This window comes from Capronia coronata, assembly GCF_000585585.1.
Source record: "Capronia coronata CBS 617.96 chromosome Unknown acBCG-supercont1.5, whole genome shotgun sequence".
In the NCBI taxonomy this organism is placed as follows: domain Eukaryota; kingdom Fungi; phylum Ascomycota; class Eurotiomycetes; order Chaetothyriales; family Herpotrichiellaceae; genus Capronia; species Capronia coronata.
Window position 1 is genome coordinate 1122741 of NW_006912897.1, and position 26907 is coordinate 1149647.

Below are 26907 nucleotides of genomic sequence, written 5' to 3' on the forward strand. Positions count from 1 at the left end.
TAGGGCACAAAGGCCGAGGAAGGGCCTCTTCGATGTGACAAGGTATCAACAATTAGGTACCACTGCAAGTACCTACCTAACCTATTGAAAAGTCGCGCCAGATCCAAAAGGATTCGATTAATCAAGATCACGTTTGTCTGGGGGGGCTGCGGTTGATTCAACTTGCCTGCCCGGGAGCTTGTGGAGGCAGTATCTCGACTCGGCTCCCCAATTCGATTGACAAAAAGACATGAGATGGGGATACAAGCTATAATATAATGCACCAGGTGTTGTGTTGATGGTTGATATTCGAGGGTGTTGTCTCCGTGTTGGTTCATCTGGGTCTCAACGAAGTTTCCGAGGAAAGAGAACAGCTCTGTTTCAAGCGCGAATGTCGAAAATTCGAACTATTGCCGTTCAATCGAAGAGGTGCTGGAATTACTGCACGACGGCCGCATGCTTCGGGTGATCCTTCTACTCGGTGTTGACGCTTGTAGTGCTTAAGAGGTCGGAGGATTAAACGATAGTCTATACTGAAATTGAAGAACGAGTCAATGAACACGTTGAGGTGAAACACTCTTGGATCTTACCCATTTCTGGACTTATGTCTTCGATGTCATTACTTCATTCTTTTGCATATCACTCAATGCCAGGACACAGTATGTAAGACATCCGTCTCCTGGGAGTCGTTGCGTTGCATTTCAAATGCAACGACCGACACTGCCGCTACTAACATCCATCAATCTCCACAGATCAAATGTAGGCTTGCACAAATGAATGGCTGCTCTCATGGACAGTCCTTCACAGTTTCGCACTCTCAACGTCCGTCGAGTATCTTCTTGACTTCAATCCCACTCATACCCGGGCCATTCAGAACCACACTTTGAACATTTCCCACCGTGTATACAGACAACCAGATCCCCGGTACATCATCGGCCAATATCTTTATACACATCCTGATTTCGGCTTCTCCAAGTGGCACGGCGAGACTGCCTCTGATGTCGTTGACAAGTTGATTAAGACTGAATGACACTTTCCCCCGGACCTTCCCGGGGCTGGAATGAATAGAAGAGTTAAAGTTGGAAGCCAGCTTCCGTTGTTGCAGCATGCGAAGGATCTCAACCACCTCCTGGATGCGACCAAGAGCGTACCGGCGTACAATAGCTTCCGGCGTATTTGGTGTGGTTGTCGAACTGGCAAGTGCTTTGGCTCGGACCCGGTCTAAAAGAGACAAAGTTCGATCTTTGACGACTTGGGGTGTCGTGGTCTCTTCGGTCTGCGAAGTCTCCTTGGCAGCCGAGAATTGCGAGCCTGACCGATTCTGCGCTTGAGAAGACAGACGCAGGATCTCCTTCCGCGCTGCCGTAGCCTTACTCTTGCGAGCTTGCGTTTGAGACCCAATAGTAAACTCTAAGCGAGGAAGCTGCCGGACCTCGCCACGAAGCAACTCATCTGCTTGGTCGCAGCATGATTCGAATGCAGCTTGGACCTGCGCCTCATAGGAGTTTTGCAGACTCCGTTCATCAAAGGGCGAGTCCAGCAGCGTGTCAAGACCACGAGTACCAACGTATTCCACACTGTGACGGGTAGATTCCCCTCCTGCCAGTGTTATTGTCAACTTGAAGGGTCCATTCTTGTGTTTTAAGAGTTGACCAGCCACAATGTCGTTGACCGAGTCAAGTTCGTACATGGCCAGGATGCGCTGGATATCTTCCTTCTGGACCGTCTGCTTCTTCCATAGCCTAGTCATCGAGGCCATCAACGTCCCCAGGTCTGCCGGGGCAGTTCTTCCATTATGGGCAATATGTAGCATGAATGCCCGTAGAAATGCGCCGTGCAGAGATATCAAGTCTTTCAAGGCCCGGGGAAGGCTTGAACTGCGCGTTGATTGTGCTGAGCTGCTGCTGTCAAGCGAAAGTTGCCGCAGTTCAAGTGATGGAGAAAGTTCAGGGTCGGCCGAGCCATTTCGTGTTTTTCGCGAAGGTGGTGGTGTGGGCAATTGAAGCTTTGGCTGGAAGAAGGTCAGCCTGGATGTAATGCGAGGTTGACAATTATCACCTTTTTAGATGTTGCAGTGTTGGCACAATCCTTTTCGGCGTCACTGTCATCCTGTACCCGAATGTGTTTACGCTTTGAAGTTGCTTTGGCTGAAGTTTGCCCGTTGACGACTGGGTTCAGTGCTGCCTCTTTTAGGAGCGCCTTGACATTGAGTCGCGAATTGATGTTCTTGGACACCTTTGCATAGCTCTGTAGTCCTGCCTGCCGTTTGCCGACTCGACTGGCTGTTCCGTGGACGGAAGGAGCCATGGTGCAATTGGAAAACGGAAGGCGCGACCGAGAGTTGAATTTCCCGCAGGATTTTGAGGGTCAAGTCGGTGAAGAGAAGGATGCAAAGCAACTGGCAATGATCTATAACGTATCCAAGATCAATTGCTGCTAGAAGTTCACAATCACACTTACGCTCCAGTAATTCTGACGGTGGCTGGTCTCAATGCTTCCGGGTCTTTCAGAGAGACGCGTCCTCGACGCGACGCGAAGCGATCCGTGTGCGCTAGCCCGATCAGGTTATATTGGATTCTCAGCCTTGTCTCACCAGCGACTGACATTCGGCAGTCTCTCGTTTGTTCATTCATCACGCATTAGCCACACCTATTATTATGCTAGATACTTGATACTCATGCTCAAATAGGAGCTGGCGAGAAACCGACCAACGCCTGCGCTAATGCACAACACAGTCCCCCCGAGAAAGCCCCTAATCTTGCTCCGGAACAAGGACATCGTCCGGACCCAAACGTGGGGTAGGATCTGCTTCAGCCTGGTCGTCCTCGCTGTCATGCTCAGTTGCTCGGCCTTTACCCTTGGCCTCTTTCCGCTTTCGGTCTTCTTCATCCCCAGTTGCCGAGGGTGTCTCTGCATTGGAACCAGCTGGTGTAGGCTCTAGGTCAATGTCGGCTTTCTCCGATATGCCTTTGATCTCTTTGACTGGATCATCCTCAACCTCTGGCTCTGGCCTTGGCGCATGCTCATCAAAAATAGTTGCAATGGGTCCTGTTGCCATGCCCTCGCTGTCAGAAGTCTTCAGAACGTGCTTTCGATCGCTCCAAAACTCCAAACCTCCAATCTCGGCGTTGGCAGCATCAACGGCAGCAAGGAGATTGTCGATCCTTCCTCTTTCAGTATCGCCCTCAGGCTTATCCTCGTCTTCATGTTTTTGCCGGTGTTGACGTGCTTCGTCGGTGGTCTGCCTAAGATACGACAGCAGCTGTTTCCTCGAATTCTGAAATACAAAAAATGCCATAATGTCGGGAATATGGTCTTTGAGGTAGAACAATTCGCTCCCACCTTGATCAACAAACTTCTTCACGAGGTCAATTTTCTCACGATCAACCGTGGCATATTTGAGGGTTTTGAGCAGAGTCCCGATGTCTTTGATTTCCTCAGGAGGCTCGTCCGGGTCGACAGTGCTCGGAAAGCTGATGAAGCTCGATGGCCTGGCGGCTTTACCGGCGCCATCGACGGCACTGACCGGACTTCGGTCTCGTTTCGAGTGGATGGTGAAATAGTCTGGATTTAGATGGTGGGCGGCACCCATACTGCCTGGTCTGCCCCAAAGAGCATTGGGGTTCTTTTTGACGCGTTTTCGTAACCATCGTCTTCGCCGGACGAAGGAATGAAACCAAGGATGTGTACCATGCCATGACCAATTCCTTCCAAAGGCAAAAGAATATTGCCAGCCTTCTTCATCCACATCGTAACTCATGTCAACATACCAAGTTCTCCAGGCCCATTCCCAACTAGGATCCGGGACTTGAGCATTGGTGATGTTGACTGGGGAGTCGTGTAAATCCCTGTTCACCCATGGAGAAGGATCTATCGGCAACAGGGACGAGTGCGCATACAATGGGATTCCACAGAAGAATGACCCTCGCTGGTTCTCGTAGAGAATGTCATACTCATGAACTTCCTGCTTTAGATGTTTCGATTCTTTGTTCCTCTTCTCTGCACCTATTCGTCCTCGGTCAACAGTAACGCTAGGCGCAAAATCCACAGTTGCTGTTCCGTTGCCGGCCTCGGTTTCGTTTGATGGCACCGTTGGCGGCTCCCGCTCCTCGGTTGTCACAGTGCTGCCTGCTTTGGAGGCGTAGCGACCTTCCTGCCATTTTCCATACTTCGCATGCTTTCGTTTCGACAAACGGCCTTTTAACGAAGAACGGGTAGTTGATTTTGCGAGATTCTGCGCGCTGGACCCGGGTTCGCCATGGGTCGTGGTATCAGTGGTGTCGATCAATGAGATCTCGTGATCGAAAGGTTCTGGTGCAGCGCCATCGAGGGTAGAGACGCGGGTGGGGAGTCTGGAGACATTTTCTGACATGCCTTTAAGAATTCAGGGATGAGGCAGGACGAGCTGAAGAAAATCCTCAGTTCAGACTCATAGTCGAAATTGGACCACCTTTGTTGAGGAATGATGCCTGCAACCTTCTCCGACGACTCTCAAAGTGCGCACGTTTCCTGCCTCGCAAAACGGTTGAAACGAAAGGAACACAGACGCTCGAAATACAGACGAGCGCAACGAACGTGACAAGAATTTGATGTAGGCATACAATCAGAAGAGAATCGGCAACATCAAGCTTCTAGGCTACCTTACGCCTGGCGGGGGCTTAAGTTGAGCATTGACGTCGTCGACGCGTGGGCGCAGGCAAGATTTTCTTGGTGCAATCGGAGGCCTAGATTCTACTTAGGCACTAGTACTCTAGTAGTACTAGCATCAGATGGCTGGCATTGTGTCCGTAGAAGCAAGCCACTTATGGGCGGCAATGTACTGGGAGATGCGGGGAGTTCTGCCTCCCTAGCCCCATAATCAGCCACAAAATAGGTCCAAGGTACCTACGTAGTACCCAGTAAACACCTACGTAGTGCGTACCTAGTACCTGTAACCGCCCGCAGTGACGAACAACCAACGATGATGTCACTGTGATTTTCCCCATGGTGCCATGCCAGTGCAATGACCTGCTCTCCTCTCATCTACTATCCTATAGCACGGCTTCTTCATCATACTGCCAACAGTCTCTGTCAGCTACATCTACTTGTACCTTGTGACCCCTGCGCGCTTAGCTACCTGATCTCTATCTCGAGTGCTCGTGTTCCCAAAAGTCTGCCGCAACTTCTCCGACGTTCCAAATCATCCTTACACATCACAACCATTGAGCGGTTTACTTCCAGACACCCTCCGTTCCTCAACCAGTTCCGAACAAGAACAAGAACATCGATCATGTCGAGACGTGGACTCACAATTGCCGGGCTTGCTGTCGCCAGCGGAGCCGGTTACTACCTCTATAAAGCCGGGGGTGATCCCAAGACCGCCGAGAAGCGTTTCGAAGGTGTGTACAATCCGGGCGGGCTTTAACGAGACCGACTCTAACCATGAGACAGCCGACGCTTCCAAGCTTTCCGCCGACATAAAGAAGGAGCTCCCAGGCCGACAAAAGGAAGCTGAGAAGACGGCTCAAGCCTGGGCATCACAAGCCGGCCAGAAGGTGGATCAAACAGTAAGACACACGCTCCTGGCCGCCTCAACCTATATTACGATGCTGACCCCAATAGTCTGCCGAGGCCAAAGCCAAACTGGCAAAAGCGGAAGCGGAAACGAGATCTAAACTGGCCGAGGCCGAGGCCAGGGCCAAAGAGTTGGGCGCAAAGACGAACAAAGAGTTCAACAGTGCCGTCGACAAGTTTGACAAGACGGTCGAAGATAAAGCGGCGAAGGCAAAGAGTGGACTTAGCAGCTGGTTCGGTGGCAAGTAGGTCAAAATACTGGCATCATATGATACCGAGGTGGTTGGCGTCTGTGAGATATTATGTCCATAATGTTCTAAAGCAGTTGTGTTGAATTGACAGCTGCCGACTATCATTTCATATTTCACTCGTTATCATCTTTCATTTGTTTTCCAGAGCATGGATTGCTCTTGCCTAACGAACCCAGCATGGATACTGTTGACCGCGCAGCTTATACTGAATCTTGTCCTCGGCACCACGAGACGCTGACCTACTCCTGAATGACGGCACCGGTCCAGCCGAGCCTGTTGATTGTTGGCCTTTGACTTCTGACCAGTTCCTGCTCACGGGGACGCTATCAACCGCACAAAGTCAAAGTAGCGACTAGGTCGAACTTATCGACCAGGAGGAAGTTCTTTCGGTAACCCTTCCGGAACCAGAGTCGTTTGTCTATTCTATTGAAAAGGAACGCTCCTGGATGCCATGATCTCGGCTTGTATCGAGCTTTCTCAGACATTCGAGTATTACACCGGCAGATCCTGATCTAGCCTCAAGACTCGGCCTCGGGCGCAGGTGTCGTATTAGACAACTCCTTCACCAAAAGCACCTTCTGCCCATCATCCATCCACTCCTTAACCTGCCACCCCTCCCTCTGCAAGATGGAAAACATCCTACTAAACCTTGCCGGGAAAGTACATATGCTCAAGGCCTGCACGTGCCCCTGGCCAGCCTTGACATCAACACCTACGCCGCCGTTGGTGTTTCGCGCATGCGTCTCTACTTCGGCCATCAGTGCTGCAAACACTCCTGTGCCTCGCGCCCGCTCGGCGATACCGGCAAGCCAGACATGCAGTGTTGGATGCGGTAGAGATGGATAAGTCTTGGGACTAGCGAAGACGAAACCAATTGGATCTTGGATATCGGTGTCGCGATCGGTAGACAAAGACGAATGGTGTTTGGATCCTTCAATAGCGGATGAACGACCAGCTAGTTTGGGATCATGCGTGGACTCGGATGATGGTGCAATAAACCTCCTCTGCACTGGGTGATGGTAGTCTTGAAGAAGGTGTCCCATCTCCCAAACCTATGTCTGTGGCAGCAGGAACAATAGCAGAAGTTGTAGCGTAGCCAGTATTGAGCTCCCGCTCCCGCTACCAACAGCAGACCGTAAGGATAGCCGTCCGTGCCATTCATCTAGAGACGAGTGAGGACTCGGTGGCAACGGGGCGGTATCAAATATGCGATTGGACAGGTCCAGCACAGGTTGTAGGTCCTTCTTCGAAGCACCCACCTGCAGAACAAGGATCGAGTAAGAAGTGCTGTATGCCTGCTTTGGGGCTGGCATTGTTGCAGGTCTGCTTGACATCAGAGACCAATACAGATTCTCGTCTTGTGCAACTACTAATAGGCTGTCAACATGATGGCTAAGAGATCAGTGGATGCAGAAGAGGAGAAAGACCCAGGACTTCCAAAACTATCCGATCACATCCATCAACTTGTCGAAGGCTTCTGTACGTGCGATCAATTAAGGAATTCAGGTGGTTGACCGCTCAACTGCTTCTACATCCGAGATTTGCTAAAGGAGGTACCTGTCCTTTTTACTAACTGCAGATCGCTTTGCCTCATTGAAACGAGACAAGAGCCGCCCATTCCACCAATCACTGCCAGGGGATGAATTTGTACTGCCTACGAGTATAAATTCATCGTCCTCATCAAACACGACTTTGTATTGGGCCATGCTGGCGAATTCCCGCCGCCGTTGTTGTTGTTGTCGGTGCCAGCCACTTATTCCTTCTTTGTGGCCATCACTTGACTTTTGCCGCCAGCCAACGACCCAGAAAAGGGGTCAACCCTAAGGCAGCCAGGGCGGCTATTTTCCCACCCCACAAGAAGCAGGAAAGATGTCGAATCAAGAGTGGTGGAACGGGGCATTTCACACCCATGAATTCGATGGCTGCACTGGTGGCACATTGATGCACTCCTGATAGAGTCGTGCGTTGAGCCGCGCTGGGGGAACGACCGATTTCTGCGGTTCACGGCGCTTGTTGAAGTTGTTCACATGAATACTTCTATAGCATGATGTGACAGCACCGTCTCCAGAGTGATCGAAAGGGACCTGATATCCATGGGTCCTTGGTCAAGAATCCAACAGGAGCCACCGATATGTACGATGGTCTGGGGGATAGGCTTGATATGGGGTCATCACCTCGATAGCTCCTGACCACAGCCATGCGAACTAACCAAACCTCCGACACGATGTGTTTGAGGTCGATACATTCTCTGCTCCTACTGGATGATTGCGCCATCCTGCACAGCTGGTGATTCCCTTTGGAATAGCCTGCGCGCTTGAGAAGCGTAGGTGATCATGCTGTAGAGTTGTATGCTCCTTCTCGGTCAAATTTCAATGTATAAGAACCAACTTAATATCCTGCTGGATGAGTTGCTCTGACAGTTGCACACAAGCACAAGCAGCAACAGCAACAACAACAGACACTCAATTTGAACTCCAAAACATTCATTTCACGAGACCAAAACCATAGTGTGAGCTCCATCACAAACCACGACCCCTTGCTCCTCAGTTTCACTCAACGATAACGATGCATCGATCGCTGCAATTTCTGTTCCTTCTTGCTTTCGTCTACCTCGCGGTAGCGTTGCCTGTTGCAAACCCCAGGCCCATCATCGAGCCAAACACTCTTTACGTTCGACAAGATGCCGAGCATCTCGCAATGGCACGAGATGTTGCAGGAGATATGGACCTGGCCAAGCGTTCCCCCGTCCTTGGCTGGACTTGGTTCAATCACAGCGGCAAGACCAAGAGGAGCCCAGTGCTAGCTTGGACCTGGTTCAATCATAGCGGCAAGACCAAAAGAAGCCCCGTGCTAGGTTGGACTTGGTTCAACAGTGGCGGAAAGCAGTGAGTGGTTTCGTCTCTCGATCGGGCGACGACCACCTCTTCGACATTAGGGTTGAGTGGTGTCGGCCAGTCGTCTCACAAGCGGTCTGGACGCCAAAACAACCCAGCAGCCGAAATCAGCACGGTCAGGATGACCGTGGAAATGAGTGGTACTTACTTCCCGGGTCGGGGGAAATGAGAAGCAGAAGTTGGCGCAACAGAATCCCTTGCGACGCCTCAGGCATTTCACTCACTCGGTTTTTGTCTCGGAATCCTGTGGACGCAAAATTTGTACCACATGCATGGGAGCAAAAGACCGACTCGCTTATTGTCAAAAGGGTTATTGTACAGATAGTGGGACTCAAGCAGAACCAAGATGTGCTGTTATAGATGCTGTCAGTATTTGCAACCGTGACTTCAGAGTTCATCTTTGCCGTGTTTTCGCTCCTTGTTATTGGTGCGTTTGTATCTTCGATATTCTACAGTTAGAGTCCGTAGATGCGTCCAGTCGCTTGCATCCTCACCTAGACCCCAGGCGAAAACACCACCGAGTCCTCTTGTGTGCATGATGGCTGGGAATTTGCGAGCAATGGAGTGAGGAGTGTCCCAGGACCAGAAGATATTATCTTCTGGATCCCAGTAGTAATGGCCACCTCTCTCACTGTCATAATTTCCTTGACTCATAGCTTTGACATAGGAGTTGACCAATTCTGAAGGAACTTCATCGGCCCAGCAGAATGCACCTGCTCGTCCCAAGTCGACTCCTGTGCTGGGATCTTCCATTGGCAATGTCTGGCAGCCAATAGGGTTCGCGTTGCAGTTGCCGTTGGGGTCTGTCATGAACCATTTGACATAGAAAGGAAAGCCCAAGTTCACCTTTTCCGCAGGGACGCCTTGGTCGACGTATGCATCGATGGCGTCTAACGACTCAATTATCCCGGACTGATGTTTAGTCATATTGTCCCTCCTGTTCATCAAGTCATAAGTCATTACGTTCCAAAAGTCCAGTGCATGGTCAATCTGCGGGATGGTCTCAGCTGTAAAAGCTAACATGTCTCTGCGCAGGCCAGGGACAGCAGCAGACATCAGGAGTAATGGACCCAAAGCCGAACGTACTTCAGCTACGAGTTTAGGATAGGCGGCAACCTCCCAGGATTTGTTGACGTTTGGGACCAGTTTATAGTCTTCTCCGTTGCCGCCGGGGTATTCCCAATCGACATCAACGCCATCAGCTCCTGTAGAATCCACCATTGCTTTAACATTTGCTGCGAAACGCTTCCGGTTGGATGCTGTTGCTGCGGCCTGCGAAAAGCCATCAGTGCCGCCCCAACCTCCGATAGCTACCATCACAGCTGTGCCGGGTGCAAATTGAGACCGAACGGCGTCAACGCTGGTGAACAGTGGCCATTCTTCGGGACGGTCTTGATTGAAGACATCCGCTCGTATGAAGGCCAGTGCAACGTGAGTAATGTCCTTTACGAGGGAGAGATCGGGAACATGATTGTGTTGCCTGTTTCGAGGGTCATTGAGCACGATAACCGGCAGAACAAGTGACAAACCCTGTTAGATACATAACATATCTGGCATTGACCGCAGTGAACAAGGCTACAGTCCACAACAGGGAGCGGTTGTGTAGTGACATGACGGACTCAGGTACCTGAGGTATACAATGACCGAGATAATAGCGAGTAACAGGGAGCAGTGGATGGAATGGTGGAAGGGAGAATGGAACGAATGGATTGCATATGCGCAGGTTGGTGTAGCGCAGGCAAACGAGTGAGTGGTGCGGGTGTGTCGCCTTCTGAGCCCTACCACAGAGCTACTAGTACTAAGCATCTCTACTGTTAAGGCTGCTACTAGTACTATACTAGTAGCTTGTACAAGGTCTCTGGTTGGCACCTGCGCTCTCCAGACATTCAGCAAAAAGCTTCTCGCCACCCTTGGCCCCTGTTTTTGTCCCCATCAATTAAATATTATTAGTTGAAAATGTCCATGCCATTGACTTCTATAGTCTGGTCTGCCTACCATCAGGCTTCGCTGGCTTTATCAAAGTGTGACATCGGAGGAACCCGAGTGTGAATTTGCTATCCATCCATGATACGATGGGGAAGTGAGTTGTGCAGATTTTCCATCCATCCCAACCACCTGTCCATGGTCTAAGATGATGGTGTCTACAATTGCCACAGACCGCCCATCTTCTGATGTGTGAAAAGATAGATCACTGCATCTGAAAAGAGGTACATTAGGTCTAGGTACAGGCTACAGCAGGGTCTGGCTTCGGCTTTCTGAACCGAGCTTCATATTTCGTCACTCCCTCAACGCTTCCTTCTATAACCTTCCCCCAACCGTGTTGCTCGTCCTCTTCCTCGATCCTTCCGTCTTCGCATCGCCAAAGATCCCTCACGAATCGATCCAACTCGTGCTCCGCAATGCTCGACTCCTTCGATGTCTACAGCCGTCCCTTGCCGGACCGACGGCACTCGGGTGACCATGTGCGGTTTCGACCTCCAATGTCCCGAAACACCAGCTCGACGTCCATAAAGTCAGAGCCTGGTCTGTCCACATCGCCCAGCCACGGAGATCTTCGTGCTGCCCGTTCAGCCAACAATTCACGTTCCGGGTCCAAGTCTCCATCGGGACTTGGGTGGTTCTTTGGGAAAAGTAAACCAGACAAACCAGACAAACCCGAGAAGGCACAGAAAAGCGACAAGCCGAAGAAGGAGAGGCGAGGTCGTGACCCAATTGTCCAAGCGGCCCGTCACGCTGCGGCAGTAAGGGCGAGGAAGGCCGCAGAACAGAACAATATGAATGCAACGAACGGGTCTTGCAGTGTCCCGCGCGTGGTCGGCACTCAAAAGAGCCATCGTGTGAGCGCCGAGGAACAAGCCATGAGGCGCCCACACTCAGGACCGCCCACGCTAGCTCCTGTGAAGGACCGGGTTGATAGCATGGGCGTGCTGACCCGGATCATAAGCGGCGACGAGGCTGACGAACCTGACGAACGGCAGCGCATGCGTGAAGAATACAAGCAAAATAAATATTTTGATTTGGATATGCTGCAAGTTGTCGAGAGGGGGCTCGGAAGCATCAATAGTTCTGGAACGACCACGCCCGAGGACAGAGAATTGATCCAGTCCGAACGATCATCGCCGGAACGTACCAACCCGTCACCCGGACCATTGCCCTCTGTGGCAGAGCATCCTGTCTCCCCCCAGCAGTACCGCCCTAGACCGTTGAGACGAAACACTCCGATTGGACTCCGATGGAAGAAAGACGAGCATGGAGTTTGGAAGAGATGAACGACGGTGGTCTCGGTTTGAAGAAAATCCGCCATATTAGGAATGGGATCTCGGTGCCCCAAAACAGCCAGCGAGCTTTTTTATCATTCGATCAGCGACAACATCACCTGGGAAACACAGGTACTATACGCCTGACGCCAAAGCTACAGGACAAACCCACTCCTTCAAGTTTCGGCCTTCCCGCAGGGTTCCAGTTCCTGTCTGGATAGGCCCAGATCCAATTAAGACACGATCATCATGCAACGAGGTATCCGATAGGGACATCATCAGCTGACCTTGTTTCTGGTCCTGCTGCGCATGAACTGGCCGCCCTCTTTCTGTCTCTGGGTCTGCTGGCTGAATGCCTTTCATGCCATCGCCTAATATTCCCAGCAATGCGTCCGTCATTGTCTGAAAGGATGATCCATGGTCTTCGCCAGCCATCCTTGGCCCATAACCCCCCTGAAAAGCTGGAGAGCCGCTAGCCGTTTGATAAGGCTTATGCGAGGAATGCTCTTCCGTCCCAGGCCAGGCGACCACTGTCGGAAGAAGCGTCTTGCCGGCTGGTGGGCGCTGGATTGGCGGTGGATACCGTTCCGTCTTCTCTGGACAACATACGCCAGCTCTTGGCTCATCCGCTCCCCGGGAAACTTCGAAGAGTACGATCAGGAGAGTTTCTCAAGAGAATTATCACGAAAACTGCTACAAACGCAGGATTATCTAAAGCATATGACGAAACGCTGTCGCGGTCTAGCAGCAGCCTCGACTCCTTGAAGACGCCATATTCCTTCAAGCTCCGCTACGCCCGTTTTGCACTCCCAAGACCAGCAGCCGACGGCCTTTTTATCTACCGAATAGTGATTTATACGAAAGAAACACTGAAAGGGAAAGCCGCGAGTGATTTTTACGACACTGAACGATATATACTTAGATTTATAGAGATGATTTTGCCTGATATAGACTTAATAATACTTAATATCTAATCTACACTGTCCAAGCGTCGATTATTATAATCACAATATCAGAACGTGTAAGTCCTTGACGAATCTGCGAAGAAAAGGAATGATGCTCAGACGTGATTTCACGATTTCACAACTCCAACCTCCCCATACGGTATATAAGAAGTATAGACTTATATCAATCAGAAGACGGCAGGGTGATGAGAATCTATTATTCTATATCTGTATTCCGCATCCCTTGAATCCGGGGATAGATTCTCCAAAGCTCAATGCTCACTGAGGTCCGATCGATATATCCAACCATCGTCAATCCCGTCATCCGCCCCATTTGGCCCCTGTGGGGTTGGTAAGGATCTTATGCTGCTGTTTCGTCCAATGTTCCACACATATATATACCGAATCCGGAAGCATTAGTAACCATTTGAATCTTTGACTACCCAAAGATGCAATATGCCAGGACACCATCTGCCCAAACCCCAGAGCAGAATGGCCTGGATGCCCCTGAAAGCAACGCTGTTTTTTCCCACTCGAAGCTCACCGTGACCGCGCTGTGGTTGCCCAAATGCAACATGTAATCAACACAGAATAGAATAACATAAAAACGCTGGAATCGTTGAAAACTTTCAAAACGTGCGACCGGCTTCATCGTAATTCAAAGCCGTTGCTGACACTTTTCCTTTTCCCAAGGATCCCTTTGAACGTAGGCTTCATGAACGCGATTGCTCGAGTGTGCTGTCTTTCCAGAATCTCGGTCAACAAATACGTCGTCACATCGTGTTCGCATAGTCTCGTCCCGTTTCATGGGGAAGAGAAAAGGACACCTGCCATATATGGCCTGTAGTCGCTTCACACCGTCTCTGTCCCAAAGGTTTGAGCACTTTTCTCTGTTTCCGAAACACGCTCCTCCACATTAGCAACTTGATCGGTCCGGCTTCTAACACGACCCAGAGGGACTTGGGCCTCTTGAGTGCCGGCCTTATCATCGCCATTCATCACAGTAACGCGCATTCTCTCCTCGGCCTTCTTACGCTTCCCGGCCTGTCGTTCTTCATTCTCACGCATCTCGCGAATCATTGTCGACCTCTCGCGGATGCGGCAGCCATAGCGGTAAAAGAGGAACGGAATCGGGATAATGGCAACCTCCAGCAGACCCAATAGTGTACTTGCCCAATTAGGCCCCATGGCGCGATACATGGAGGGGCCAGCCAGCGGTAGAGTCCCTCCGAGAACAGATCGCATGACAGTGTTGCCGGCCATGGCGCTGGCCGCAAAGATGCCGTAGCTGTGAGCGAGGTAGTTCGTGGCGTAGATGAAGACGGCGCCGTTTCCGAAACCGAACGGGATGCCGGCGGCAATGGGTATTGCCCAGTGGATGGTTGTTGGGTAGCAAGTCCATGCGAACCACAGCTCGCCGATAGGGACAAGCACCGAGGCGATACAGACGATGCTCATCATGGCCTCGGGCGGAATGTTTCCATCCTTGTCCGGTGCGTGCGAGTCGATCATTTTCTTGATCGGACTCGCGCTGCAGATGACTATCATCGTGCCGATACCAATGCCCATAAACGAGAGTCCGCTTAAACCTGTAGACCAGCCGCGTTCTTCGGTGAAGACGATGGGGTAGGCCACGAAGCAGAGATATAAGATGCCTGTGGACTGAGTTAGCCTTGGTGTACCTTGCAACACGTAGCAGGATAGAGAGAGAACATGACACTGAGGAAGATGGGGGGCAAGACAAACCATAGATCAAAGAGATATAGAAGTTCCAGAAAATGCAGATCGGTTCTTTGATGGCCATGATGAACGGCCGGCTCAGGTTGACCTTCATCAGCTCGACGAATCCGACTCGAACATCATACCGACTCCAGTATCGGTCATCGTTCTCTTTCTTGCGCAGTTGTTTTGCCCTTTTCTGCAACAGCGCCGGCGCATAGGTCTCCTTGAAGAACAACAGTAAAATAAAGGCGGTGCCTCCCCAGATCATGGCGATCCAGTTGGTCCAGCGCCAGCCAAGGTACTCAGTTACGAAGCCTCCAATGGTCGGTCCGACCACGGGACCGTTCATGGGACCGATACTCCAGACGGAGAAGGCCACAGCACGGTATTCGTCGGTGATAAGGTCGGCAATAGATCCCGGTGCATTGGATATCATGGCACTTCCAAACAGGGCGCCGAAGAACCTTACAATGATGATTGTTGCCATGTCATGCGCCAGTGCGGAAGGAAGGATGAGGATTGTGAACAAGGCCATGGATATCGTGTACACAGGTTTGCGACCGTATGTCTCAGCCATGGGAGCGAGGATCAAGGAGCCAAGAGCTAGCCCTAGTAAGTATGTCGTGACCCCGAGAGTAGCGATAACTTCTGACTTGACGCCAAATTCTTCCTGCATGGCGGCCAATGCAGAGGTGTAAGAAGTTGAATACATGACCACACCCAGAGTTCCAAAAGAGATCGCAAAAAGCCCGAAAGCCTTGTACCAGAATGGGAAATCCCGAGGATTTTCAGGATCGTCCACCCCAAAATCGACCTCAAATCTTGGGTCGGAGGTGAATGCAGTGCCTTGGGTTGTCATCCGAGTCACGGTCCTGGTGGCCGACTGTCCTGATGCTTGGGTTATAGTGAGGGTCAGTGCTCGTTCGTCATGATCGGAATCCGATTGAGAGACCGAAGATGCGGGCGACTGGTCTATAGACGGATACCGCTCCTTGTCTGAGCCATTCTGGGAAGGGGAGCGTTGTGATATGACGACTGGGGGCGCCGACTTTTCGGGCTCCGCCATGTCGAGGAGATATCCCAACTGATATTTGGGCGACTGCGGTCAGATTAACTGCACGATGGTCGTATGATGTTCGAACTATGTTCAGCGTAGAGCGTACAATCAGTGAAATGAACGAAGGACAGGAAACCAGAAAGGAAGAAAAAAAGAAACACGTTAGAGGAGCGGTAAGTCGAGCCGCCATCGGAATGTATCTTTTCATCAAAGACTCATGATGAACTCCAACTTCTCGGATGAGATGCCGCGCAGACCAGTCATGAAGCAGGAACAGTCTGCTAGCGGCTCATACTAGACCTCGAAGAAGATGGAGATCTTGCCAGTGGTGGGGACAGACAAAAGACGGTTCTCAATGGTGGGGAGATGATTAAGCGCTCCAAAGAATTTCAACACCCTTTCCCCACCGCCTGGAGACGGGGTCCTTCGTAAGCAGATTTTTGGAGCAGGGGAGTGACGTGCGCGGGACACTGGGGTATCATATCCCGAGGTGTTGGAGCTCGCCCTGTTGATCTGGGAGCTGGATGGTAAGGCTCAATTAAAATGAGTTTTAGGAAGGCCATCAGTCTTTTCTTTCAGAAGCCATCTGAGGTCTGCCCGAACCTCAGTTGATATTTGTTTATGCTTGCTGAATAAAGGCCCGTAACAGGTAACCTACCACAATGTTGGAGCATACCAGATGCTTCACATCTCTATCCGTGCCGGCCCGTCCACTGGTCTGAAGAGTCGACCTCTCGGTGTAGTTGGTTTACTCATTGTTTGGTACTGTATAAATGTGGTGTTCATGGGGCCTGGTGGAGTTGACCACTGACGATGCCCCGTGTGAAAGGGCGTATGGATCTTGATAGTCGTAGACAGCTCCATTCCGCTTCAGTCGAAAGACAGTTGGGCCTGATGTCGTAAGGCGTTCTGATCTGTACTACCACTAACAAGCAGACAGGAATGTCGCTCACCGACTATTCAGATCATGGCGATCGGCGTACTTTGGGAGTCCCATCCCTCTTATCGTGGTGTAAATCAACACTGGGAGTTGAATGTATGTTTAGATTCCAGAAAACCGCCGCGTACATCCCAGGGAGATTGCCTGTAATTATGTGAGGGTGTGGCTTCCAGGAGACACTGATGCAACTCATGCTTGTCTTTGGTTGGCCCTACCCACCAGCGCAAGGTCTCCACGCAGGAAGGCTCCAAAGGACCGGAAGAGCAGGCGAGGCCTGGAATGAAGCCATGTTCCGATATCACTCTGGCGAGGCGTGAGAGCATCAAGTACCGTATGAGGCTTTCAATCTCACAAATGGCAATACTAGGCACCTGACTGGATCCTTTTCACGATCCTCATATCTAGAATTTTGGCACAGTCTTTCACAAGTCAGCTCTTGGTTGCGGGACAAGGCCGGGGCCGAGATTATGCGAGCAACGCCAGAAGCTGGTCTTGGTAAAGCTGGAGGAGAGGTCCGCAACTGCCAGAGAGGTAGGGATATGGACGGTATACTGTATACATCGGGCGCATGCCCAAAGATCGAAAAGTGCCGATGGACATGATTTGAGGGAACTTGATGGCGTTTGTAAGGGTCAGGCTTGTGATTTCAATATTCAAAAGAGACTGCAGGGTCTGTGAAGCTCACCGGCGGTGCATCCATCATGTAATTGACGAAGATGATGTACATCGGACAGTCAGTCGATGAGGCACAGAGCGCAGAGAATATAGAATATCGTATAGGTCGGGCGAGAGTGACCTCAACCGCAGTCTTGCTGCCTGGAATCAGCACCCTCCCTCGCCTCTTCACCCTAAAGGGCCACCGTCCAGTCATGGTTTACTATTGCTAGCAACAAGGGGTGGATGGAATCCGTCCAGCTTCGATCATCGACAACTTGAATGAGTCCGGAGTTCCCCTCACGCCATTCTGCATCTGACACTGGATGCTGGCATGACGGTCGTGTTTCCCATTTCCGCCAAACATTGCTCTGGCAGACGTCCCAGCACTGTCGAGGGCGATCTCCTCGACGAAGAACGAGACGCTTAAAGACTGACGCATTCTAGAATTCCAGGCATCAAGTACTGAAATACCGAGCTTTCTGGGGCGACCCAGACGTCTTAATCCCTGAACCAGGCAGCGACAGTTATCTCCAACCCCAGAGACCCAGACGAACCCACAACGGCCTTCACCTGCCCGCCAAAAGAATGATCTTCCCGTTCTTAGTAGGATTGGGACAAGCCTCCGATGTCATGGCTCTTCCATCCACGGCACCAGGTTGGCATGTCACCATCCGGCGGCCATTCTGAGACCTGCGAAGAGGAAAGATTGTCCACAAATTGTCTGGGGCCTTGGATCTTAAGCGCAGGACAGCACTGCCCCCGGCGTCCAAGCCAGCCGTTCGCCCAGGGGTTCATTGGAGCGCTGCCATGATGACCTTCTTTAACCCTGATCGGGCCACTAGCTAGCGCTGCTAACTGAGGTCTCATTGTTGTCCCCTGGACAGGGGAGGTGAACAGTGGATGACTTCCTGATAGCGAAATCATGGTCAATCGTCATGGTTCGGTGACACGACCTCAATTACGTCTAATAGCCTGAGTACTTGGAAAAGGCTCTAGGAGCGCTGTGATTCTACACTCGCATCACAATTCTCCTACATACACAAGAGGTAGCTCTTACGCTTGGGGTCCACTACTCTTCACGCCCTCCGCTGTTTGTATGGATCGTGTCAGTTGTTGAGAGTACCTACGCGTTCCCCGGATGGCCTCCCCTGACGCTCAATATTCCAACCGTGAAATCGCCACAACTGCGGGTACAGCAAATCGATTGTCGGATTGTCCTCGTTGTGGAAGTTTCAAATACCCCAAAATACGTGCCACTCGCAACAAGTCGCCATGTCAAGAACACCCTCTTCACCAGGGTACTGCGTTCCTTGAAATTGGTCTAAATGACCCAGATGCCGCTGGCGATGCGAAAATAAAAGAAGAACCAAGACCAAAACTACACGTCCGCTTTCGCAGTGAAGTTGACATCGTCGAACCCAACTCGCCAAACCGGGGCGACTTAACCTCGGCGACGAAATCCAACAGTGTTCCAATGTCGTCCTACTTTCCTACCCTTCCGAGGCTGCTCTTCTTAGCCATTGTGATTATGCTGGTCGTACCCAGTCTACACACAGCTCCTATTCTGCAGGTGGGTGCGAATCCGGTAAGGGCAAGAGCCGGACAAAACAGAGATCCCGTCATAGTGCAGAGGCCAAAGAAGGAGTTGTCGTCGGCAAATGAAAGGCGGCAAGACAGTGCCACGGATGTTTGCCGGAGATGGTCGCAGCAAAGTGCTGTGGTCAATGGCACCTTGTATCTGTATGGTGGCAGGTCTACAACGTCCTCAGATCAAACACAAGACACGTGGAGTATGTTGCTTGAACCCTGAAGACCTTTCAAGATTCATCCACTAACACCTTGGATACAGACAACGATTTCCTCACCCTCGATCTGACGAAATCCTGGCAGATCTCTACGCCGTCATTGACGAGCCTCCCTGTCCCGAGTGGACCCCCTGCAGTTTCACTTGGATATTTATGGCACTCACTTGATGCGCTTGTCCTTTACGGCGGCGAGTTCTCGGATTCGCCTGTTACATCCCCAGTGCCATTCTCGACATGGACGTACGACATCTCTTCAGGTTCTTGGTCGGAGTCTTCAAATCCACTGACAAGCTCTGGAGACAATTCGGAGCCGGCAGATCAACCAGTCGAACGCGCTGCCGAAGGAGCAGGTGTCTCTGTACCAGGCCTTGGCCGCGGGTATTACTTTGGAGGACATCTGGATGGCTACACGACCCTCGGATGGTCGCAGTCTATCGCGCGCGTCTACCTTCGTGGTCTGTTGGAGTACACTTTTCCAGGATACAGCAACGCCGCGGTCGACGACGACGACGATAGTGTTGCTGGTGCATCTGGGATCTACCGCAACATCACTGAGGGCGGCACTCAGGAGTCGGCTGGTTTCCCTGAACGTGCAGATGGCCTTCTTGTCTATGTCCCTGGATACGGCGAATCTGGCATCATTATCGGGCTGGCAGGCGGAACGAACGCCACTTTTACCCAATTGAACGTTATCGACGTGTATGATATCGACACATCAACTTGGTACAAGCAAGCAACAGCCGGGCCCACCCCCGAGATTCGGGTCAACCCGTGTGCTGTAGCAGTGTCAGCTGCAGACGGTAGTTCTACCCAGGTATACATGTATGGAGGCCAGAACTTGATTCCCTACGGCCGGCAAACCCAGTACGACGATATGTGGATCTTGACTATTCCTTCTTTCACCTGGATTCAAGTAGACACTTCAAACCAGGCTGTGCCACCGGCCAGAGCCGGCCACACGTGCGATGTCTGGAATGCTCAGATGATTGTTGTTGGCGGATATACTGGCCAGGAGCTTTCTTGCGACAGCCCAGGAATATACGTGTTCAACACCAGCTCGCTCTCATGGCAAAACAACTACTATGCTCTAGACACGAACGATAACTTGAACCGGCAGAAGAGCCAGCAAGATGACCCTTCAGCGGTGCAAGGCTCGTACGGGTACGCGGTACCACAAGCAGTCCAGTCGGTGATCGGTGGCGATGCTGTTGGAGCGGCCACCGTCACCGCCCCTGCTCAAACAGCCACGCAAGGTCCTCTGGCATCGGGCAGCCCACGAACGTACACAGTCACTCAATCCAACGGGGCCGTTACGACCCAGACAGCCACGCCAGGCACTGACACCAGTGGCAGTGGTAGTGGCAGTAGCACTGGAAACGGCAACGACAACGACAATGACAACGACAGTGGGACTAACGGCTCATCAGGAGGTCCAAATATCGGGGCCATCGTCGCTGGAGTCATAGCCGGGTGTTTCGCCGTCCTGGCTGCTTATTTGGGTTTCTGCACATGGCTATATCGGAAGCAACTGAAGATCTACAAAAACCATATAACGATGGCACAACGACAGCATCTCTCGGGCGATCCCAGGTATATCGGTGCAGGTTTCACGCCCGTCAAATACAGCGACAAGAGCCAGACCAGTGACAGCCGCAACAGCGCAGACAATCGAAGTGGGGATGAGAGCAGCAGATCCGGTCATGCGGCTCGGGCGAATGCGCTGGCAACGAACAATCCTTACCGGAGTGTGCCTGGTGGTGCCGGGCTAGCCACGGCAGCAAGCAGTACGGAGGATCTGATGGCCGGTCACGAGCCGAGCTTTCTGGGCGTGGTACTGAACCCGCGACGGAGTTTGAGAGTGGTCAACAGGGACTGAGGGACCGGAAGCGGAATACGAACCTGATGAATTTTATGATTTGTAGCGGCAAAAAGCAGGCCAATTATGGAGCGTTGAAGGTTAATGGTGGTCTGTGGCCAGGGTATAGTAAGCGTTCGATACATACAAGGATGTTGGGCTTGGGGATAAGAACAAGGCGTTCGATTTACTACAAATTCAAGACCAGAATATGTTGGCACTGCTTTGGCAAGCCAGAGTTGGTTTTCATGCACTCTAAGACACTGATATACCCACTCAGAACATGATGAGCGATTGACCTTGATTCTCGGAGTACACTGGCATGTCACAGCACGGCCACGCTGGCTCAGGGATACGCTCTGAATGACTTGGTTCCAAACACCTGGCTTGGGAGTCCTCGAAATATCCATGATGTTGATATCTTGTTATGCGTAGGGAGAGCGCCTGTCCCATAACACTCCAGCGCGTCGTGGAAGTCATGACTCTGCCGCCGTGCCATTCAGTAGAGGTGTAACCATGCTTATGAACACCCTACGTGAAGGACTTTACCTATGCTTCCACGGTTCTTGCACTTGTTTCAAGGTGGTCTCATCGAGGCCTGATACTTACCTACCTACATACCTAAATCCAACTGATCGCGCCGATCTTACCCACCAGATCATCCAACTAATCCAAGGCAGGGAAAAAGGGGTGCATCGAATACAGAGGCAAACTAACCTCGGAATCCTAATCAACTCTCATGCTACGACACGAAGACAGAGTTTCTGAGCCGTTCATTCATGTCTTCATCCTAACATGATGACATTACAGCGAAGGATATAAAGCGTCTGGGTAGACTGAACGGCAGGCTTTCATTCAATGTCTTTTTGACTGGTCATGATCTCGTACAATCACACAACCCATCACTCCCCTCGACAAGCAGATGTTTGAGAGTGTTGATCCATTCATCCAGGGAGTCGTGATGATCGGTGCTTGTCCAGGGAGCAAGGAAATAGATAAATGGCTTGCATCCACTCGCGCGCGTTTTCCAATCTCCAATTACCATATTCTCTGCCTCTACAAGCGAGCCAGGCCCGGGCTCTCTCCGGGGGCGTGGTATGACGGGATCTTCATGTCCAACGCAGCACCACTGTAGCCGAGATCTTCGGCGGACAGGATGGCACACTTCTCGCCGATGAGCAGAGCAGTCTGATGAAAGTTGATATTAGCTATGGTAGCCAGACGATCAAGCAGAGGGGTTTCAAAAGACTCGATAGCAAGGCAACGGATCGATGATACTTACGGAGTAAGTGTTGCAGCCAACATTGTCCGGGCAGATACTGAGATCTGAGACCTTCAGGTTCTTGACGCCGTGGACGTTCAATCTCTCATCCAAGACGCCCTGCTTGACGACATCGTTGCCCTCTCTTGGAGCCATGCTACAGGTTCCGAGAGAGTGCCAGGTGGTCTCGCAGTGGCGCTGGACCCATTTCTCAATGTGAGCAACTATACAGCAGGTTAGTTAGCGGAATTCGTAGTCTCCTCTGTTCAGTAAAGGGAGAAGAACAAAAATGGCTCTTTTGGGTAATGTGATACGTACTATCTTCTTTGTTGTACTTGAGCGGCTCGCGGAACGGGCACCGGTTCGAGTTAAGAAGGTTGGGCTCGGCAGGCTTGCCCGGGTCGACAGCACTGGACCAGCTTCCATGTTGGATGTTGGCCGTGATATGGTTGGGCCCGGCGTACTGGTTGCGTGTGGCGATGTCCATGTCGAGGGCTCGAGCGGGCGAGTCGTAGCTGAAGTGAGGATGCATGGCTGTGACTTCGCCGGCATAGGCCTGCATGCGGCGAGCGGTCTCGCGGGACTGGATGTAGCTCCAGACCATGGGAGCCATGTCGCGCTTGTCGTTCATGAAGCCGGCATCGAAGTCGGGGGCATCGTATGGGTCTGGAGAGATGATGTGGGTGAAGCCGCGCGAGAAGGGATACTCCAGGAAGTGGAACATGGTGAAGAACTTGCCGGGCGGCATGTCGAGATGGTCGCCAAACCAGCCGGCAATAACGCTGTAATGCATGACCGGCTTGTCGGGCTTGTTCTTGAAGTAGTTTTCCCACCCGCTGGGGCTGAAATCCGGAGTGGGCCAGGACTTCATCTCCTCGAGCTCTTGCTCGGTCGGTCGAGACTTGACCCCGGCTTCGATCCCGTTGGTCGCCAGAGGGCCGGTGCCCTTGAGGTTCCACTCGTCGAACACCGCCTTCTGCACCTCGGGCACCCCGCGGGCAAAGTCGTCGAAGGACTCGGTCTCAGGGGTCGCCCGGTAGGTGGAGAAGGTGAGGTAGTGGTCTTGGAAGTTGAGCCCGACGCCTGGCAGATCCACAACGGGCTTGACCCCAGCTTTCCTGAGCTTCTCTGGGTCGCCGATGCCAGATCGCTGAAGGACCAGCGGCGAGCTCAGAGTGCCACAGCTGACAATGATGAGCTTGCGAGCCTTCCAGAATCGGCGAGGCGGCTCGGCTCCACCCACGGGTTTGGTAGGCACGGTCAAGACGCCAACTGCCACGCCGTCCTCGATCACAACCCTGTCGACCTTGGTATTGCACTGGAGGTGCAAGTTCTCGTACTTGGCCCGGGTTGCATGGATATAGGCGTGAGCTGCGTCCGAACGCCGGCCAGTGTCCCGGTTGATCCATTTCAGCCAATGCTCCGCCCCATGGCCGGTCGTGAGATCCTGGAGGTCGTCCGTGATGGGGAAGCCCTGGCTCTCAGCGGCCCGGAGGAAGTCTTGCATGACGGGATAAGTGTAGTTGCCAAAGGAAACCTTGATAGGTCCCTCAAATCCGTGGAGATCCCGGTTGTTGCAAGATCGCTGGTACGTCTCATGCTTTCTCATCAACGGAATCAGCTCCTTGGTACTCCAACCCTTCGTCTGAAAGTCGTCGTAGTCACTTTTCGAGGCCCTGGTATACATTAAAAAATTGATCGAACTGCCTCCTCCGAGGATGTGGGCACATGGGACAACGGCTCGGCGGCCATCAAGCCACTCAGAGGGGCGGGAATAGTAGAAGGTAGCCGTTTTGGAGTCGAGTTTCATGTTGCGTGGGTAGATACCAGGACGGTAGACCCAGGGGTTGTTAAGGTTGTTCTCCCCTCCCTCGATCACCAGCACCTGGAGTTTGTGGTCGAGGTTGGCAAGACCTGACATCGTTAGTCTGTTCGTTTGAATAAAGGGAGTCCATTACGCCCAGCAGGAACACATCCTGAACTGCCACCTCCGCAGATGATGATATCAGCCTCGTCTGGCACGGTCATGATTGCTCTAGGCCCAAGGAAGGATGACTCTGGGGAAAATGAAGGAAGATGGAATTTGCTCGACCAAGGGTAGCCTGGAGAGAGAGAATGAGGAGGAAAGAGGGACGAAGACTTCAATATAACATCTTCCAGGATACATCCCCTCCACGTCTCGGTAAACTGGACAGAGGGGTATCATGCAGGACACATCCACAACGGAGACTGGAAAGGAGGAGATCTGGGCTGTGCTTAAGCATCCTTGTAAGATGACCATAGTGACTTTGGGTCTATCAAGAGACGGCTCAAATGAAATGCGGGGTTTCGAGGTCTAGGTCTGCACGAGCGAGGATGCTAAAGTAGACAATGCTGTAGCATTTCGAGCAGATGAGACCGGGGAGACCTTCGTGTATACCATAGACCATCTAGGATGAGCTCGACGTACATCCAAGCGAAATAGATAAGAATGGAAGATGAGACCAGGGAGACCTTCGTGTGTACCATAGACCATCTAGGATGAGCTCGACGTACATCCAAGCGAAATGGATGAGGATGGAAGATGAGACCAGGGAGTCCTTCGCGTGTATCAGCAATGGCCGAGACGAGGTCCCCATACTGGACCGAACTTGTGCAGACACAAGAGTATGGAGGCCCATACATAAGTGCTCACATCGTCCTCATCGTCCACCCAATTTGGCTAGCATCAGCGAGCAACAAGCTCCTGCATTAGTCGTAATGGGCTCGCTGATCATCGTCGTCGAGTTAGTCTGAGCGAGCTGTAAGTAATCTGGTATGTTTGAGAATGTAACTGAGCTCCGCATGTATGGGCATTGATGGACTCGTAATGGCCGAGCAGACGAGGGATCAGGGATCTGGGAGACAGCAATTGTGAGATATACGGCACAGAACGTCTGACACGTTCAGAGTACGATATCAGCCAAGCATTAGGCATCAGTACCTTGCCTGCTGCGACACTCCACTAGAAAGCTGGTGCCATATGGTAGACTGCCGGCACGGGAAACGCGGGGAAATGTGACCAGGGCGAATAATCTTACAGTAAACTGGCAATGGCTGGGATCGAAGGATGGAAGTCGTGCATAACCTCGACGTGTCGAAAGGAAGAGACAGCAGCGGGGAGAGATGGAGATCAGACGACGGCCCTTGGTTTGCGGGGAACCAAGTGGATCGAACCCTGGCGGATCCGACAAAGTAATATTGGAATTGGAGGCATTGCTGACTATCCTATCGATATAGGAAAGACTCCAGGCGCCTTGGAGTTTGGAGTGTCCCGTGTTCTTCCAAGCATAAACCATGTCGACCTCAAGGGTATCTGGTGGAGAGCCTGAGGAGAACAATGCACCAGAGGCTGCTTGCTGAGGGGGTGTAAACTGTAGCTGCAATGTTCGGACCAGCGCAATTGCTGCCATTCTCTTGTGGATATGGCTGGTCTATCCACGATAGACTTTGCCCAGAACCCGTCCAGCTTCTTCCGCCGCGTGGGCAACTCACTTTGACGACGGTGTGCCTTGTGTTGGCTTGGAGCCATTCCCGAAGAGCTCCAAAGTCTGCTGTTACTCCTTCTCAAAAGGGGCCGGTGATATGGCGACGAGCTCACCAGATGGTCTCCAGAGTCCTTGTCCTGATGTTGCCTGATTGCAAGAGCTCTTTGTGACTGGTGGAATGCGGGTTGCATATGTGGAGTCCTCGCTCGTCTGCATATGATCCGAGCACTGTGCGAACGGGCATTCTCCGCAGGTGCTGGAAGAGACTGCTTTTGGTGCCGCGTCGAGACGGTCCCGAATCCATGTTTCATCTTGTATTTGAGCATGTCTCATCTGGCAGGGTCAAGAACCGGGCCGGGCAGCATTGCGTCGCTGCTCAAGAATCAGCTGCCGTAATTCGTCTGTTGCAACCTGGATCTCCAGAATTTGCCCAATTCCTCGCTTCCAGTTCTCCTCGAGTCCGACGAGCTCTCCTCTGGCTTGTTCCTGTGCTATTTTCCGAGCTCGGTTGATATGTTCCGTTTCAGCCTTGACCCTGACCAGTTCCCTTTCCATCTGCCTGAGGACATCTTCTGCTTGAGAATTGCTGATGAGCCAAGCGTTCTTCCCGAATCGTTCCAGAAGGTGGAGGTTGGTTGTCCTGCTTGACAAGAAAGAGCTGGCCACGTATGCCTTGCGGAGCGCCTGACGTTTGACCTCTTCGCTACTGTCACTTGCTGGTTCATTTGGTGCCTCATACCGCGACACGTCAACCCCTCCTTGACGCGGCTGACCCGCACCGACCCGGTCGATCTCTTGAGAAGCGATGTTGGAGAACTCGACTGTGGCAAGAGGGGGGAGAGAAGGATGCGGTGTGGTGAGATAGTCCGATGGCAGGTGTTGGGCGATCAATGTTTTGGCTTTTGCGCGCTCGGTGTCTGTAATGGGTGGATCGATGTCTGCGAGTGGTCAGAGAATGAAGTGATCTTGGTCTGTAGTACTTACAAGGTAGGGACTCCGATACCTGGGACAGGGAAGACATCTTGAGTTGATGTGCTGAAACTCGAGTGCTTGATGTACGCGAGATTTCAACATGTTGACGATTTTGAAGTGATCAGAGCGCAAATCGTAGGCAGTACAGGCAGTATCAGTATCATGGTGTCTCGTAGTTCACCGCCTTACAAGTTGGGTTGGGGGTAACGCCGCCCTATGCTCAAGAGTGGATAGTGCTAATAGCAGCGGGAATA

The 26907-nt window shown here is 51.9% G+C and overlaps 11 protein-coding genes across 11 annotated transcripts; 4 read left to right on the plus strand and 7 right to left on the minus strand.

Moving 5' to 3' along the window:
* Positions 1 to 796: 796 nt before the first annotated feature.
* On the minus strand, positions 797 to 2286 carry A1O1_06074 (uncharacterized protein; the record flags this gene model as incomplete). The annotated part of the gene is made up of 2 exons (XM_007726954.1): positions 797 to 1990; positions 2038 to 2286. 2 exons carry the CDS (start codon positions 2284 to 2286, stop codon positions 797 to 799), a joined length of 1443 nt encoding a protein of 480 aa, XP_007725144.1.
* Positions 2287 to 2731: 445 nt separating this feature from the next.
* On the minus strand, positions 2732 to 4351 carry A1O1_06075 (uncharacterized protein; the record flags this gene model as incomplete). The annotated part of the gene is made up of 1 exon (XM_007726955.1): positions 2732 to 4351. The coding sequence occupies one exon, from the start codon at positions 4349 to 4351 to the stop codon at positions 2732 to 2734; it is 1620 nt and encodes a 539-aa protein (XP_007725145.1).
* Positions 4352 to 5248: 897 nt separating this feature from the next.
* A1O1_06076 (uncharacterized protein) lies at positions 5249 to 5781 on the plus strand (the record flags this gene model as incomplete). Its single annotated transcript, XM_007726956.1, has 3 exons — positions 5249 to 5357; positions 5410 to 5525; positions 5581 to 5781. The coding sequence occupies 3 exons, from the start codon at positions 5249 to 5251 to the stop codon at positions 5779 to 5781; spliced, it is 426 nt and encodes a 141-aa protein (XP_007725146.1).
* Positions 5782 to 6331: 550 nt separating this feature from the next.
* On the minus strand, positions 6332 to 7084 carry A1O1_06077 (uncharacterized protein; the record flags this gene model as incomplete). The annotated part of the gene is made up of 2 exons (XM_007726957.1): positions 6332 to 6782; positions 6918 to 7084. Coding segments are annotated over 2 exons (618 nt in total), but the record flags the coding sequence as incomplete, so codon positions are not given.
* Positions 7085 to 8480: 1396 nt separating this feature from the next.
* A1O1_06078 (uncharacterized protein) lies at positions 8481 to 9037 on the plus strand (the record flags this gene model as incomplete). The annotated part of the gene is made up of 2 exons (XM_007726958.1): positions 8481 to 8668; positions 8719 to 9037. The coding sequence occupies 2 exons, from the start codon at positions 8481 to 8483 to the stop codon at positions 9035 to 9037; spliced, it is 507 nt and encodes a 168-aa protein (XP_007725148.1).
* A 27-nt stretch (positions 9038 to 9064) lies between these two features.
* A1O1_06079 (uncharacterized protein) lies at positions 9065 to 10289 on the minus strand (the record flags this gene model as incomplete). The annotated part of the gene is made up of 2 exons (XM_007726959.1): positions 9065 to 10157; positions 10207 to 10289. 2 exons carry the CDS (start codon positions 10287 to 10289, stop codon positions 9065 to 9067), a joined length of 1176 nt encoding a protein of 391 aa, XP_007725149.1.
* Positions 10290 to 11076: 787 nt separating this feature from the next.
* On the plus strand, positions 11077 to 11946 carry A1O1_06080 (uncharacterized protein; the record flags this gene model as incomplete). Its single annotated transcript, XM_007726960.1, has 1 exon — positions 11077 to 11946. One exon carries the CDS (start codon positions 11077 to 11079, stop codon positions 11944 to 11946), a length of 870 nt encoding a protein of 289 aa, XP_007725150.1.
* Positions 11947 to 13730: 1784 nt separating this feature from the next.
* A1O1_06081 (uncharacterized protein) lies at positions 13731 to 15666 on the minus strand (the record flags this gene model as incomplete). The annotated part of the gene is made up of 2 exons (XM_007726961.1): positions 13731 to 14533; positions 14625 to 15666. The coding sequence occupies 2 exons, from the start codon at positions 15664 to 15666 to the stop codon at positions 13731 to 13733; spliced, it is 1845 nt and encodes a 614-aa protein (XP_007725151.1).
* A 2726-nt stretch (positions 15667 to 18392) lies between these two features.
* A1O1_06082 (uncharacterized protein) lies at positions 18393 to 20935 on the plus strand (the record flags this gene model as incomplete). The annotated part of the gene is made up of 3 exons (XM_007726962.1): positions 18393 to 19044; positions 19104 to 20405; positions 20487 to 20935. The coding sequence occupies 3 exons, from the start codon at positions 18393 to 18395 to the stop codon at positions 20933 to 20935; spliced, it is 2403 nt and encodes an 800-aa protein (XP_007725152.1).
* A 1035-nt stretch (positions 20936 to 21970) lies between these two features.
* Positions 21971 to 24203, minus strand: A1O1_06083 (alcohol oxidase; the record flags this gene model as incomplete). The annotated part of the gene is made up of 4 exons (XM_007726963.1): positions 21971 to 22102; positions 22197 to 22399; positions 22494 to 24089; positions 24134 to 24203. 4 exons carry the CDS (start codon positions 24201 to 24203, stop codon positions 21971 to 21973), a joined length of 2001 nt encoding a protein of 666 aa, XP_007725153.1.
* A 1820-nt stretch (positions 24204 to 26023) lies between these two features.
* On the minus strand, positions 26024 to 26702 carry A1O1_06084 (uncharacterized protein; the record flags this gene model as incomplete). Its single annotated transcript, XM_007726964.1, has 2 exons — positions 26024 to 26619; positions 26666 to 26702. The coding sequence occupies 2 exons, from the start codon at positions 26700 to 26702 to the stop codon at positions 26024 to 26026; spliced, it is 633 nt and encodes a 210-aa protein (XP_007725154.1).
* Positions 26703 to 26907: the final 205 nt, after the last annotated feature.